This window comes from Martes martes, assembly GCF_963455335.1.
Source record: "Martes martes genome assembly, chromosome: 4".
Lineage (NCBI taxonomy): Eukaryota > Metazoa > Chordata > Mammalia > Carnivora > Mustelidae > Martes > Martes martes.
The window spans coordinates 141866741-141883398 of NC_137891.1; the positions used below are offsets into that span (position 1 = coordinate 141866741).

Sequence of the window (16658 nt, forward strand, 5' to 3'; positions counted from 1 at the left end):
CTCTCCTTTCAATCAAAATTATTTAAGGTACTTCAGGAGCTTCAAAAACTAATAATTTTTTTAGCTGAGATTTTGCTATGTGCTCCGTAATGATTATTTCTCAGAAGACTGAACAACAAAAATGTTCAGTAATGCAACAAATATGGGGGGGAAGGGAGGAGGGGGAAGGCTGATAACCCGGGAATTTGGAAAAACCCGTTTATAAGTAGGAATGTAAGTGCTTCAGTCCACTAAGCCCTCTCAAGGATAAACATACTCATACTGAATCCTAACCCAGTGCTGTTCAACAGAAAAATGTGAGTCACAGAAGTAACTTCAATTTTTCTAGTAGCTGCATGAAAAAAGTTAATAGCAACAGGGAAGGTTAACTTTAGTAATGTATTTTACTTCACCCGATATATACAATCATTTCAAGATGTATATAATATTTTAAAAATGAGGTATTTTACTTTTTGCTTTACACTGAATCTTCAAAATCTGGTATGTCTTTTACATTTGCAGCATGTGTCCCACCCAATCTGCCCTACATGAAGTGCCGGACAGTCACATGTGCAAAGAGTTAACCAATTTGACAGCACAGTATTAACCCATGGCTTGCCAGAAAGATCCCTGTACAGTGTTTTTAGCAAAGACTTTTGGTTTAACAGCTAACATAGTCTCAATACCTCTTATCAAAGTAATTCACAAAACTTTGGTTCTTCCCAATAAAAATAGTTCAACTCCATAATTTCAGCAGAAGTTATCACGGTGGAGGAGCAAAGTGGGGGAGAATCATGACTCACAGTTTATAAGACACATTCTTAACGAGGATTTAATTTCAACCTCCCGGAAGCTCAGGGAGGTAGATCATTTACAGATGGGAAAACAGAGGAGCAGGGTTAAGTGACTCGCCAAGTCCTACGGTAAGTGGATCCAATACCATGTCTCCGGACTCCACAGGCCGCACAGTTGTACGAATGCAAAACGTTAAGTGGCCTCTTCATCTTCAGTACAGGTCTAGCCCAGTGACTGAAATAAGGGTATTGACAGGCTCTAGATTTCTATTTGCATCAGAACTTCAAATGAGGGCTTTAAGAAAAGGCATCCAAATCTGCGCAAAAACATCTGAGTATGAAAAAACCACAGCAATGGTCAAGCAATCATGAATATAAAGGTGGACTAGTTCTCTCAAAAATTTACTACCCAGGTGAGCAAAATCTTTACAAATTAAACCCTATTTTGGTCTCCCCAACCTAATATACTTTTGTTAAAGAAAGCACATAAACTCAAACTATTTGGCTATTTAGCCTAAGAACCACTACAAAATGTTTTTAAGTAAAATGCAATTACAAGGATTACTGAATGTTGAATCTCTACGAATCACAAGGTTCTAGTAGTGAATTCACCACGGGAAAATACACAGCTTTCCCTTTTTAAGAATACTAACGAAAAGACAATATACCAGAATTTTATTAGTGGTTACTTTCAGTGGTAGGTAGGTTTGTCTATTTTCTCCAGTTTTCTCCAGTGAATATAGGTTAGCTTTATAGTTTAATATTAATACAGGACTTAAACTTACTAAGGCCTTCAGAGGTGCCTTGTTTGGCTCAGCGGGTAGAGCACGTAACACTTGATTTCTCCGAGAGGGGAGTTTGAGTCCCCATCTTGGGGGGTAGAGTTTACTTTAAAAATAATAAAATAAATATACTAAGGCCTCTAAACACAAATAAGAGCTTAATACAATTTTTTTTCCATTTTAAACACAACTATTATTCTAATGCCAAGGACATCTCATGTGACTGTTAACAGGATCTCGATTAGCAAATCTCTCCAGAACAGAGTTTACAAATTCTATCTTATAAAGTACCTTCCAGCACTGATATTTATTAACTTTTTAATTATCCTAAATTTTTAATAATCCTTATATACGCCGTAGGGGCCTAGAAACATCAAGTTCATTTTAGTTCAAAGTCACAATCCTCCCTTTTTCCTGATATTGCACACTGAAGCAATTTGAATTTTTACACCCACTAGCTTTTTTCTAAAAAAAGATGTGTACAAACGAACTGGCAGTCTATAGGAGCTTAGACACTCTGGAATGCGGTATCAACCACTGTCGGTGTAAATGAGATTTCTTTTTCTTCTAGGTCTCCAGAGGCTTCTTCATTAAGAAACACTTGTTTGTGGCGCACCTATCAATGGCCAGACTCTAAACACACCTGAGAAGCAACTTAGAGAAACAGGGCCCTGAAAGGCGAACGCTCTCAATCGCAGAGACAAACCAGTAAACAACTAATTTGAATCCAAAACGATACGAGCCATCTGGACATATGACAAAGTGCCAAATGAACACTCCTGGGGGAGATTAATTTGGCACACCTCCTAGGTGTGCCACGAGGGTCGGGTTTCTCGGGGTGAGGGGAGGGGGGGGGGGGATTTGAAAATGTTTTCCTCAGCTTGACTTAAAGCAGGAATCCAGCAATATCCCCAGAGCCTGGAGGCCACAGTACTTTCCATCTGATCCTCCCCCGTCTAAAATGTGAGGCTAGCAGAGCCCAAGCCTGACCGCCGGCCTGGGAACTCGGCTACGTGACCACCCGGGTGGGGCCGGAGCCAAGCCGTCCTCTCAGATAAGATCTGGGAACCCGCTCCTACTCCGGGCCCCCGTGGCAGGCCACCACCTGTTCACTCCCCTCACCGTCACCAGTGGAGGAAAAGACTCCGCCCAGCTCTGGGGCCGAGCGCAGGCACCGATCTGGGTGCAAAATTTGATCCCTGCCAATCCCGGAACAGAAGTGGGCCGAGATTTGAGGGCCGGCAGGGCCTGACGAGGCTGGGCGGCTCCGCGGCCGGCGGCCTGCGGGGAGCTCAGCACGGAGCTGGCGGGGGAGGGGCACGGTGGAGTCACCCAGGCCAGACGCAGGACTGCGCCCCGCGCCCTCCGTGGGTCTGGAGGGGCGCCCAGCGGCGCCCTGGCTCTCCCGTGTCCACCTCCTCCCAGAGGGCGGGTGGAGAGTGCGCCAGCGGCAGGGGAGGCGGGCTCCCACGCAGGAAGAAGAGCTGCCCCCCGCCGGCCTCGGGACGCGGGGACTACCACGCCGCACTGCGAGCGCCCGCATAGCCGGGACCCCCCGCTTTACCTGGTCCGGCGGAGGCTCGGGAGCGTGCGAGCGGGCGGGCACGACGCCGGCCCTCCCTCACCTGGGCGGAAGTGAACGGGCCAGGGTGACCGCGCCTCACCTGGCAGGCCCTTCCCTAGCACCGACCCTCCCCGCCCTGGGCGGGGCGCCGGGGTGGCGCGGATGACTGGGGCGGGGGGAAGCCTGGGCGGCTGGAGGCCGACTCTGGGGAGGGGGAGTGCGGGGGCGGCGGACTTTCCTATTTTCGGCAGGTGAAATTCGTCTCGGCTAGGGAGGGTTAAAGAGCCTGGAAAAGGTGGAGTCAGGGGTCCCAGTGGGCAGGTGAAACGTCTGGTGGTGGGGGCAGCCGGTGCTAATGGGGTGGGGAGACCCTGCCGGACAGGTGTTGTAAGAGGGCTGGGCAGAGAGGGAGACTCAAAGGCAAGCTAATGAAAGGATGTTGATGAAAACATGGTCAGATCTAATTGTCCCTTTCCTTTCAGTTTGATCATCTCTCCCTTTTCTATTATCTGCTAACCCAACATAAAACTCGTAAGAAGTATACCTGGGTAAATTTAGTTGGGGGAAATAAAGGAATCTGGCAGTATTTGTCTGCAATATGCAGGGCACTAGCTTATACACACTGATGCGGGAAATAAGGGCAGAGGAGAAATATTAAATTTCCTGCCACCTATAGCCCACTGACAAGTCCTCGAAACAGGCAGTGGCTTTCCTCTAGGAACTCAGATGCCTGGATATTAATACTTTGCTAAGGGCAAGCAGCAATCTTAGCCTGGCCCCTAGAATCCTGTAAGTCTACTTAAACAGAAAAATTCCTGGGGCGCCTGGATGGCTCAGGTCATAATCCCAAAGTCCTGGGATCCCGCGCTGCATCAGGCTCCCTGCTCTGAGGGAAGTGTGCTTCTCCTTCTCCCACTCCCCCTGCTTGTGTTCCCTCTCTAGCTCTCTCTGTCAAATAAATAAACATAATCTTTAAAAAAATTTTTTCTTTGGAAACTTCCTTTATGTCTGCCCAGCAAGATACACATTGGCAATCATCCTCCAAGCCTATGACCCCTGATACAGGGTTTACTAAAGGACAGTAAATGACCTTTCCCAACAGTAGCTAGTCCCCTCCAGATCCTGGAGGCTTAAGCTATCCCTCATTCCCTCCCAACTTGAAAGTGTATAATGGGCAAGCCACTCCTCATAACCCCAGTGCAGCTTTTTCTGCTCAAAGGTCCCGTCACCATGCTTTAATAAAACCACCTTTTTGCACCAAACACATCTCAAGAATTCTTTCTTGGCCGTGGGCTTGGAACCCTAACGTCTTTCCTACCTCATTTTCCATACCTCATTTTCTCTGTGAAGAAACTGCACTCCTTATTGGTGAAATGATTTGCCCAAAGTCTGGGACCACATGGGATCTTCTGACTCTTAAGTCCTGTTTGACTTCACTATACATTTTAACATTTTTATTCTTGATATCACAACTTGACATTGAGAAAGATGTGTATAAAACCTATAATTCCAATCTCTTTAATTATTCCATTATCTTTCCTGTAACAAACTTAAGAATTTTGATGATAGGCCTTTCACTTTGTATAATAAGTTCCATGCTTTAGCCATAAAGAAAATCAGTCTTCAGGTCTGTATCCATTGAACAGATGCAATATTTGTTAGGCACTGTGACTGACTCTATAAAATGTTAAAAAAAAAAAAAAAAGGAATACCTGTCCTCAAGGAAGATGAGGCATATATACAAAACAATTGCAACATAAGAACATTTGTTGTAAGATAAAGCACTTGGCACTTAACAGTGTTGTTAGTTTGCTTGTTTTAAAGGAAATATTACTTGCTAGGCCCGGTCTGGCTTCTCAGGAACTAAGAAACTCTTAAGGGAGGGCGCCTGGGTGGCTCAGTGGGTTAAAGCCTCTGCCTTCGGCTCAGGTCATGATCCCAGGGTCCTGGGATCGAGTCCCGCATCGGGCTCTCTGTTCAGCAGGGAGCCTGCTTCCTTCTCTCTCTCTGCCTGCTTCTCTGCCTACTTGTGATCTCTGTCTGTCAAATAAATAAATAAAATCTTTAAAAAAAAAAAAATAAATAAATAAAATAAAATAAAAAAAATAAAAAAAAAAGAAACTCTTAAGGGAAATACATTTCTACGATAACTTAGATTACCAAATAGAATGAACCCAGAACTTGCAGAAAATAGACTACGCTGTCGAAAGCATCTCTTAGGACTGAAACAGGTTTTTAACAGGTTATTTGGGATAAAGGTAAAATGGAGAAGTCACTGGTACATCTTATAGGTGGAGACCTCGCTTGAAGCATCACCTGGGAAGCATTGGGTCTCTTCTTCGTCTAATATTTGACGGTGGTTATGAACATATTTTCCCTCTTACCCAAAAAATAATGTGACTTTAAATTGATTGTGAAACAAAGTTCAAGCTTCTTTGCTTAATATGCAAGATCCTTTAAACTCTCCTCCCTCTTGTAGAGTCTTCAACCTAATCTCCAAACAAGCCTAGTGCAGGTCCTTGCAGTCACACACCAGGGCTTCTCTGTGGGTTATTTCTCCCCTTTCCCAAGGCTGGAAGGTCCTGAAAAGCCCCACCCTTCCCTCAGGGCTAGACTCAAGTCTCACCTCTAAAGAGATGCTACTTCCTGGGGACCCCAGCAAACCATCACTACCACATTTCATCTAATTTCACCACATTTTTGTGTTGATTTAATGTGAGCTTTCCTTTAGCTTTTACCTGGAATTTAAAAACATTTTTTTAACTTATTTAAATGCATTGTTTTACAAGTTTACTCTATGATAAACATTTTGGGTATACTGAGTTGGTTTTTGTTTATTTTAACCCCTGAGAACCCTCAAGAGCGTCTTATTTATAGAATGATGAAGATGAACCAAAATTTTAAGAACACCTCTGTGAAATCAGAAGATCTGAACTTGAAACCTGACTCCACCATTTCTGAAAATATGTGATTTTGGCAAGTTACTTAACCCTTCTAATTCTCATTAGTGAAATTGAGGTAACAGTGCTTACTTCATATGGTAGTTTTGAAGGTCAAATGAAGAAATCCATGTATTGGGGCACCTGGGTGGCTCAGTCATTTAAGTGTCCACCTTCGGCTCAGGTCATGATCTCTGGGTCCTGGGATGGAGCCCTGTGTCGGGCTTCCCGCTCAGTAGGGAGTCTGCTTCTCACTCTGTCCTCCTCTGTCCTTCCCCACTGCTGGTTCTGTCTCTCAAATAAGTAAATAAAATCTTTGGAAAGAAAGAAATGCATGTATTGCATATACCTGACACACAGAAAGTACTCAATAAATGAAGCAACACATAGATGGGAATGACCTTGACAGATACTGGTGACAACCAGGAGACAGCCAAGAGTAGCAAATAAAGTGAGACCAGGGCAGATGGAGGAGGACCAGAAAATATTTCTGGAAACTTTAGGTTACAAAACTTTATCCTTTATCTATAAAAAATTAAAGAACCACTGAAAAACTTTTGAATAGAATGTATCTATCATAACATTTAATTTCTGATGTTTATTCTTTTAAAAACCTTTTTTCTTTTTAGAACTTTTAGGGTCATAGCAAAACTGAAAGGAAGGTATCAAGATTTCCCTCATACCTCTCATTCCCACACATGCATGGCCTTCTGTATCAATATCCCCCACCAGAATGGTATGTCTGTTACAACTGATGAACCTCCATTGACCAATTAACCCAAAGTCCATTGCTTACATTAAAGCTCCGCTCTTGGTGTTGTACATTCTAGAGGCTTAAACAAACATATAGTGACATGTATCCACAGTTACAGTATCATACAGAATATTTTCACTGCCTCGAAAGTCCTCTTGTCCTCTGCCTGTTCATCCCCCACTCCATCCCAACTCCTGGCAGCCATGAATCTTTTTTTTTTTTTTTAAGATTTTATTTATTTATTAGACACAGAGAGAGAGATCACAAGTAGGCAGAGAGGCAGGCAGGGGGTGAGGTGGGGGGAAGCAGGTCCCCTGCTGAGCAGAGAGCCCAATGCGGGGCTCCCTCCCAGGAGCTGAGATCATAACCTGAGCCAAAGGCAGAGGCTTAACCCACTGAGCCACCCAGGAGCCCCAAATCTTTTTATTCTCTCTGTAGTTTTGCTTTTTCCAAAATGTCAGATAGTTGGAATAATACAGTATATAGCATTTTTTACACTGGCTTCTTTTACTTAGAGATATGCATTCAAGGAGTACCTGGGTGGCATAGTCAGTTGGGCAGCTGGATGGTGCAGTCGGTTGGACTCCTGACTCTTGGTTTTAGCTGGTATTATGGTCTCAGGGTCCTGGGATCAAGCCCTGTGTCAGGCTCCACTAGGTGCAGCATCTGCTTGGGATTCTCCGTTCCTTTAGCCCCTCCCACCTATGCTAGCACTCTCTCTGAAAATAAATAAATACATCGTTAAAAAAAAACTATTTTAGAAATATGCGTTTAAGATTCCTCTATGTTTTCTCATGGCTTTATAGCTCTCTTTTTTTTAAGCACTGCATAATATGCCATTGTCTGGATATACCACAGTTTATACATTCACCTACTGAAGGACATCTTAATTGCTTCCAAGTTTTGACAATTATGAATAAAGCTGCTATAATATCTATGTGCAGGTTTTTGCGTGGACATAAGTTTTCAACTCCTTTGGCTAAATGCGTTGTAACTGAATAATGAAGACCCCCAAAAGAAGCCTAGTTTACTACCCCAGCAAGGGGGAGGAAGATTTTCTCCTTGCCTGGCAATAGCCCAGCCAATGAGAAACTGCCATAAGTTAGCTAATGAGAAACCATCACCACCCTGAACTCTCACTTGCCTCCAATGGACCTTTGTTCAAAGCATCCCCTCCCAGCTTCCTCCTTTTTCTCTATAAAGTAGCATTAATCTTTTGTTCTCCTGATTTGAGGATGGTTTGCCATAGCTTGCATGCCTCAAATTGCAATTCCTCTGCTATTTCTGAAAAACAAAAACAAAAACAAACACACACACACACAAAACATTTTGCTAGTGAAGTAACTGACTGTTTTGTTTTCAAGGTCAACAACGCCAAGGAGATTAAGTAGGATTTTGAATAAGATTTTGAATATGGTATAATGGGTTTTCCTTTTTTTTTTGATGAAAGAAGCAGTATTAAAAAAATCGATTGACAAACTTAGAGGGCCTAGAATCGAAAAGAAGAAAGAGGGGCATCTGGGTGACTCAGTCATTAAGAGTCTGCCTTTGGCTCAGGTCATGATCCCGGGGTCCTGTGATCAAGCTCCACATTGGGTTCCCTGCTCAGTGGGAAGGCTGCTTCTCCCTCTCCCACTCCCCTTGCTTGTGTTCCCTCTCTCACTGCCTCTCTGTAAAGTGAATAAATAAAATCTTTAAAAAAGAAAAAGAAGAAGGAGGAGGAGAAAGGAGCCAGTAAAGCAAGGTAAATGGGAAATGATAAAGACCTGAGGTAGGGTAAGAACATAGGATTGAAAAAATGAACAATTAAAACTATCAGTTGCTTACTGATTAGATAAAGGGATTACTGAAGAATAAGGAGAAAACTAAAGTGTAGAGATGATTCTAAATTTTGAGCCTGTTAGAAGGGATATTGATGGTGAAACTGAGAAAAGCCAACTTATTCTATGTTGTTTTTTTGAGAAGTAGACCCTCATAGAGTCAGTTTTAGGTCCTGAACGTAACATTCAAGATGAAATGTATTTGGCATAGAGTAGGTTTTATTGAATGATGAGTCAAAGTTAATTGGGTGGTAGGGAGTTAGACTGGTGAACCAAAGAGAGGACACAAGCAGAAGTACTTGAGAGACAAAAGCAGGGACTTAGCAGTATTCCAGACATGCTAAATATCTACCAGGGACACTGGCTGGCTCAGTGGGAGGGGCATATGACTTCATCTGGGGGTTGTAAACTCAAGCCCTACATTGGGTGTAGAGATTACTAAAAATAAATAAATAGGGTGCCTGGGTGGCTCAGTGGGTTAAAGCCTCTGCCTTCGGCTCAGGTCATGATCTCAGGGTCCTGGGATCGAGTCCTGCATCAGGCTCTCTGCTCAGCAGGGAGACTGCTTCCTCCTCTCTCTCTGCCTGCCTCTCCACCTACTTGTGATCCCTGTCTGTCAAATAAATTAAAAAAATCTTTAAAAATTAAATAAATAAATAAATAAATAAATAAAACTTAAAATAAAAATCTATCAGAGCTTTGCTATTATGAACTTACCATGAGAGGAAAACATAGCCCATCACAGTCAAATGAAAAAGAAAAAAATCTGGAGGGTAACAATCTTTAACCTCTTAATGTTTCTGTTCTAACCATGGAAAGGGGAGTCAGGTTGGTTTTTTTCTTTTTTTTGTTTCCAAAATTTTATTTATTTATCTTTTTAAGTAATCTCTACACCCAATGTGAGGCTCAAATTCACACCCCCAAGATCAAGCATTGCATGCTCTACCCACTGAGCCAGGCAGGAACCCCCAGGATAGTTTCCTCTGGAAGTTTTGTGATGGGTGGAACAATCTGTTAACATAATAAGGAAAGAAATACTTTGCTTCATCTTCACTGGTAATCTTTCCTAATGTTTCTATATAGCAATTTCCATATCAGACTGTGCTATTCATGTCCTTTGCTTCCTGTAGAATTCCATGTAATTTTTATGTGACAAAGAAATTGGGCACTAAAAACATAACTTAGGATTGAGATTTAAGAATTTACTAAAACAAGACTATGTAGTAATCATGTGTTCAGAGACTATGTGTGCAAAGAAATAATATATTTTACTGAGCCATAAGAAAATAGATTAAGGGGCAGTAGTAAGAAGGAAAAGTGAAGGGGGGGCATAGTATTTATTTGTATTTTTGGTGGAGAATGTGGGCAGTGACCTGAGAAAGCGAATTTTTAAGTGTACCATCAGTTCAGGAGTTAAAAATTCTCTATTTTTTTTTTACTTTTGTGGGAGACTCTAGTTCTTTTCAGTTTACACATCCTAGGAGAAAATGAAGGTAATCCTTAGAATCATAAAAATAGATTTTGTAATGGGATTAATCAGCAAAGCATAAGCATTTTCAGACAGTTAATTGTTCAAATCTAGACGAAAAATGATACAAAGATCAGCAATATTCCTGCAGTCATCAGGAAAATAGCTAATTAATTGTAATTTCAATAAACTCAGTCTAGAAAGTCTTCCTTTCACATTCTGATTATCTTTAGATTGTATTTTGAAAATCAAACTACAACATTTTGAAAGTGTATCAAAATGGTAGTCAAAATGCAAAGCCACTGTTTTATAACCAGATAATATAGTAGCAGATATTCTGAAACTTATCCCAGGATTTTAGCCAATCCTTGACTCCAACCCCTTTGCTAAATTTCATCTCAGGAGGAGGCTGAGAGATGGTGCTTGAGTTGTATATTATATATATCATCGGTATTATTTTAATTTAAAGTTAATAGTTTTTTAAGCTGTATGTTTTTAGATGGTCATGTATCCTATGAAGATACAACTCTGTTCCTCCAGTTAGGCTTGGATTTTTAATTTATTATTTTATTTTATTTTTTAAAAGATTTTATTTGTTCATTTGAGAGAGAGAGAGAGAGCACAAGAGGCAGAGGGAGAGGGAGAAACAGATTCCCTGCTGAGCTGGAGATCATGACCTGAGCAGACATTCAACCATCTGAGCCACCCAGGTGTCCCAATGGCCTGGATTTTTAATTGCTCTTACACTAGTTACAAAACATTCCAGGCACCTGGCTGGCTCAGTGGGTTAAAGCCTCTGCCTTGGGCTTGGGTCATGATCCCAGAGTCCTGGATGGAGCCCCACATCCGACTCTCTGCTTAGCAGGGAGCCTGCTTCCTCCTCTCTCCCTGCCTGCCTCTCTGACTACTTGTAATCTCTGTCTATCAAATAAATAAATAAAATCTTAAAACAAAAACAAAATCAAAAACATTGTGTACCAAGTACTGTTTTGGGGGGAATATCTTAATCAAAACCCTCATCCTACTACAGTAACTAGTACAAGTTTCTATTTTAACAATTATCAAACAGTACTTTAACCGTTTATCTTTTCTTTTATGTTTTCTAGTAAACATAAAATGTTTAATTACTGGGTTCTCATCTCTTCATTTTTTGAGTCTGTAGGGTCTCACCTGATGTTGGGTACACAGTAAATGCTTGATAAATATTTCTATGGAGGAAAGAGAGAGAAAAGAAAAAAGGGAAGGATAAAGGGAGGAAAGAAAAGAGAGAAGTCAGCTTAAAACAGGAAGTTTAAAAATTGAACTGGTAAATTTCAAATTTCCTATCATTTAAATCTTTAATTAAGCACAAATATATTTTTAAAAATAAATATTTTAATTTGCAAGTACCATAGTAGGGGCGCCTGTGACTCTTCATCTCCTGGCTGTAGGTTCAAACCCCACCTTGGTTATAGAGATTACTTAAAATAAAATCTTCAAAAAAATAAAAATAAAAATAGCACAGTAATGCCAAAAAATTGGTTTAAGAAAAATTTTAACTGTAGTTACAATACCAAAATATTATTGCAAAAAATTTCATGTCTTCCCATTCCAAAATGATACTTCACATAATACCTTGTCCTGTGCTTCTCAAAGTGTGGGGTCTGGACTAGCAATCTCAGCATCATTTGGAAGCTCCTGACATATGTAAATTTTCCTGCCCCACCCTAAATTTTCATAATCAGAAACTGAGGGTGGGTCCCACTCTTGGTGTCTGAAAAAAGCTTCCAGATAACTCTGATGGTCCCTAAAATTTGAGAAACACTGCATAACGCAATTTTTCAAAATTAGTGCTACTGTGAATGAGGCGACACCAAGTCCGAATGTTTTTTACGTTAGAGAAAATGGCTTAAACTTTCACCAAAGAAAGTAAATGTGCTGCCCAGCATTAAAGATATCCCCACTACAGAATTTTTAGAATATACCGAAATTCAAAAAGGACAGATGGAGGGAAAAAAAAAAATCCAACTTTTCACTTGTGTAGTAGTAAATTCTTTAATCTCCTCTTCTTATAGGCCCTCTCGCTCACATACATGTCCAGTATTAAAATTAAAAGTGTAATAATGCCTATTTTTGTGATAGACTTCTTAAGTTCTGTGTAAGAGCCTTCCATAAGTTCTTCTCTAAGCGAACAGACAGGTCATTCTATCCTAATAGTAAGAGCACAGATTCTGAAATCGGGCAAATTATCAATTTGATACCAATTCAGTAACTAAGGTCGGTCTGTTTTTTAGCGACGTTGAGCCGGGCTCCTTATCTGTAAACTCAAATCCTAACAGGACTATCCGAGATAATGTTTGTAAAGCGCTTAACAAATCGCCGGGTGCTGCTGGCACATTTGTAGGAGGAAAAGTCACAGCAGGGTACACTCGGGAGGAAGCAGTGGGTGCAGGGCCAATAATCCTCAAAGCGAGCCTTCTTGGGGAAGACAAATCACAACACTCGCAGGTAAAGCCGAAGCCCCGTAGGGGAAGAAACCCGCCTCCAGACGCGGCACGGTCCCTTTAAGAGGTTCGGGCCCTCCGCCCTTCTCCCGTCCCCGCCTACGCAAAGGCGGAACCGGAAGTTGTGGGGGATGCGCCGGTTCCCAGCATGGCGGCCACCTGGCCATCTGGGCCGGCTACTCCGGAGGCCGTGGCAGCCCAGGTCCTGGGTGTCCTGTGGTTCGTGTCAGTCACCACGGGGCCTTGGGGAGCTGCTGCGATCGCCGCCGCCGGTGGCGAGGAGACGCTTAAGTGCGAGGACCTCAAATTGGGACAATATCCTCTGTGAGGAGCCCCCCCCTGCCTTGGGGGCGAGGTAGATTAGGGGTCGCAAGTGGGTCGCGGCCCTCATCGCGGGCCAGGGTTGGCTTAAGGGATCGGTGACTTGTGGCTTTTAATGACGGACGGACTCTGGGTGTGAAAAGAGATGTAAGGGTGGGAAGGACAGCGGTCACCCTGTGTGATTTTCCTTGGAATTTTACTGATGGTTAGTGCTTCCTCTTCTAATTCACCCATTTTTATTATTAATTAATTAATTACTGGTGGGCTTATTCAACAAACACCCAGATCCTAAAGTATGCCAGGCCCTGTTCTAGGCCCTAGTAATAGGAAGATTGATAGGCTCCACCGTAGAAGTTTGTTGACTTGGAGGCGGAGACAAATAAGTAGTTAATAACGATATATCCCTTGTATATTGCCCAGTTATTAACTCTGTGCAAATTACCTTACATCATCCTCAAACTCCGTAGGATGCCAGACTGTCAGGGGGCAAACTCCTTCTCCGTGTTGTAACTGTGGGCCAATTATCTGAACTCTGTTTTCTCTTGAGTAAGAATGAAGAGAACAATGTTACCAACTTAAAGGTTTCTTGTGAGAAATTAGTGCAAGTGAATCATATAGAACAATGCCTGGCACATAATAAGGACTATCTATGTTATTTATTTACAGATAAGGAAAGTGAGGCTGAAGGGGTTAAGTGGAACAGTTCATAGTAATAGCTCTGCTGAAGGGAGGAGCCATTATGAAATGGGAGTTACAGTCAAATTAAAATAGTTACTTTTGCACAAAATTAGATCATTTTATACAAATTGCAGAGCAGAAAAATTAGTAACAGAAGCCAGAGATAGGAGAAAGACTAGGAGACAAAATTTTAAAATTAAGAAAATTCTATTCTGTAGTATTTTTATGTGAGTTGGGGAGAGGCAGCCATTATTAGATGGCTTACACAATAGCTCCAGTTTGCTGAATACCATTATGCTTGGAATTTGAGAATCACTGACCTAGTAAGTTGAGGCTTTTTTGGCAAAAATGTCAGAGCGATTCTAAGAAATAATTGGATTGTATGAAGAATTGTACAGTTTGAACCCCAGAGAGATGTGGCTGAGCATTTGGTGATGAAGACTGGAGAATGTCTGCTACTCCTGGCATGAAGATGAGGTTTCCAGTAGTGTTTAAAAAACCTTAAACAGGTATCAGATAAATAAGGTGAATACCTTATTTATCCCATTTTAGTGTCAATAAAATATTTAGGAAAGAAAAGCCAACTGCAAGTGTTTTGAAATTAGAGGACAGTTATTATACCTGTTTTCAAAACTTAAGATCCTGTTGGGGAGACTGAAGATTCACCTAAAAGGGCTATCTTCTCTGCAGTCTAATGGAAGGCACTCTAGGCTTGGAATCAGGAAACCTGATTTTACTCCCTATCACTTGTTACATGACTTTGGATAGGTCTCTCAAACTTTGAGCCTTAGTTTGTGCTTCTGTAATATGGGAATAATAGTATTTACTTCACAGGGTTATTTATTTGGACTATATGAAGTTAGGTATGTGACGATACTATGGGGCACCATAAATTAGTTCAATCAAATGCTTGGAAATTGATTTTTTTTTTAACCTGAAGCTTTCTTAAAATTATTTGGTTAAGATTTTAATTTCCAATTTTCCTTTATGCTCTATGCTTAAACCCTGACTGATGTTCTTTAAGGATGGCATCCTTGGCTAGAGCTTTTAATATGTATTAAGTTAATACACTTTTCCTGTAATAAATTACTGTTCAAGTAGTATTTAGTGATGCTGAAAGTATATTTGTGGTTGTGCTTGTTGCTTTGAACCAACTAACAGCTTTTTTTTTAACATGTGAATGTAAACATGAATATGTAATACAAGATATTAAAGACAAGATGATAATGTTTTGTGTTGGAATGTGGTTCATATTTCCTTAACTTTTCTCAGATATATTTGTAAAGATCCAAAAATAAATGATGCTACACAAGAACCAGTTAACTGTACAAACTACACAGCTCATGGTAAGATTTCCAGAAACATGTTTTTAAAAACAATTTTTGAAACATTACTTCATAAATCAGTGTATGATCACTAAAAATAATAAATGTGTGCTTTTTCTTGAGTTAAAACATTACTCAGTTTCTAGAACGACTTAAATTGGACAACTTGCTAAGGGTTGTTAATATTTAAGAAGAGTGTTATTCTTAGTTTTGTGAATTGGGGAGTTTTATATTTTCATTTTTTTAAACCTTTGAAATCAGTTTATGTAGCTTATGCAGAGATGCTTCTTAACTTAGATTTTTAATTACTCAAAAAGAATTTAAAATGGGACTGTTAGCGCCGTCAGGTCCGATGCAAAGTTATATCACCCATATTATACAGTTGTAAAATAAACTTAGGTACATGCTAAGTATGAAAACAGTACAGTTAGGATTTTAAATATGCATCAGTATTTTCTTTTTCTTTCTTCTTCTTCTTCTTCTTCTTCTTTTTTTTTTTTTTACTATTATAGAGATGTTTTGATAATAGATACCACTCTCAGTCTAATGATTTTGGGGTGCTTCTGTTATTCTAAATTATGTAGAAAGCCAGATAAAAACTAATGAATTGTTCTGAGGGGTCTTTTCTTCTATAAGGGTATGTGTTGGAAGGGAGGCAGACAGATGTATGTTGGAACTATTTAGCCTTCTTATTTGGCATGGTACATAATGATGGTAGTTACATGGTATTATTTTGAGAAAAGAGCACCTATTTTTTTTTTAAAGATTTTATTTATTATTTATTTGACAGAGATCACAGGTAGACAGAGAGGCAGGCAGAGAGAGAGAAGGGGAAGCAGGCTCCCCACTGAGCAGGGAGCCCGATGCGGGGCCTGATCCCAGGACTCTGAGATCACGACCTGAGCCGAAGGCAGAGGCTCAACCCACTAAGCCACCCAGGTGCCCCGAAGTATGTTTATAGGAAAGTACACATAAGTGTAACTCAAATGATTTTTCTCAAGCTGAACACATTTGTGAATGTTTCCAAATCAAGAAATAACTTTATTAACATACTGAAAGCCCCTTCATGCTCTCTTATACTCACTATTCTGCCGTAATGGATAACCATTACCCTAACTTCTAACAACATAAGTTAGTTATGCAAAGAGTCTGTTATTTTTAGATTTTTAATTTGGAAATAATGTCTTTTTTCTTTCTAAAATATTTTTATTTACTTTAAGAGAGAGTGTGAACACATGCACAAGCCCAGGGTGAGGGAGAAATGTGTGCAGAGGGAGAAAGAGAACCTCCGGCAGACTCCATGCCTAGCCTGCATCTTGACAGTGAGACTCCATCTCACGACCCTGAGATCATAACCTGAGCTGAAATCAAGAGTCAGATGTTTAACCGACTGAGCCACCCAGGCGCGCCTACTTGGAGATAGTTTCAAGCTTACAAAAATGTTGCAAGAGTAAGAGTAGTACAAAGGGGAATGCCTGGATGACTCAGTTGGTTAAGCGTCGACCTTTGGCTCAGGTCATGATCCCAGAGTCCTGGGATTGACCCCTGCATCGGGCTCCTTGCTTAGCAGGGAGCCTGCTTCTCTGTCTGCCTGCTGCTCCTGCTAATTTTGCTCTATCTCTGTCTGTCTCTCTCTTTCTGACAAGTAAATAAAGTCTTAAAAAAAAAAAAAAGTACAGAGAACACCCATACATCTTTTGCCCACATTCACCAGTTGTAAACACATTATTCTGGCTTTATCATTGTGTGCT

At 41.0% G+C, this 16658-nt stretch overlaps 2 protein-coding genes across 2 annotated transcripts in view; one reads left to right on the plus strand and one right to left on the minus strand.

Moving 5' to 3' along the window:
- Nucleotides 1–3257, minus strand: part of PATJ (PATJ crumbs cell polarity complex component) — a 362352-nt gene extending 359095 nt beyond the window's left edge. The window contains exon 1 of the mRNA XM_080800388.1: nucleotides 3120–3257. The gene's annotated coding sequence lies outside the window, so the exon portion shown is untranslated. The remainder of the gene's footprint in view (nucleotides 1–3119) is intronic.
- Nucleotides 3258–12721: 9464 nt separating this feature from the next.
- Nucleotides 12722–16658, plus strand: part of TM2D1 (TM2 domain containing 1) — a 43070-nt gene continuing 39133 nt past the window's right edge. The window contains exons 1-2 of the mRNA XM_080801095.1: nucleotides 12722–12898; nucleotides 14855–14928. Of these exons, the coding sequence (XP_080657221.1) occupies nucleotides 12732–12898; nucleotides 14855–14928 (241 nt within the window). The 5' untranslated portion in view covers nucleotides 12722–12731. The remainder of the gene's footprint in view (nucleotides 12899–14854; nucleotides 14929–16658) is intronic.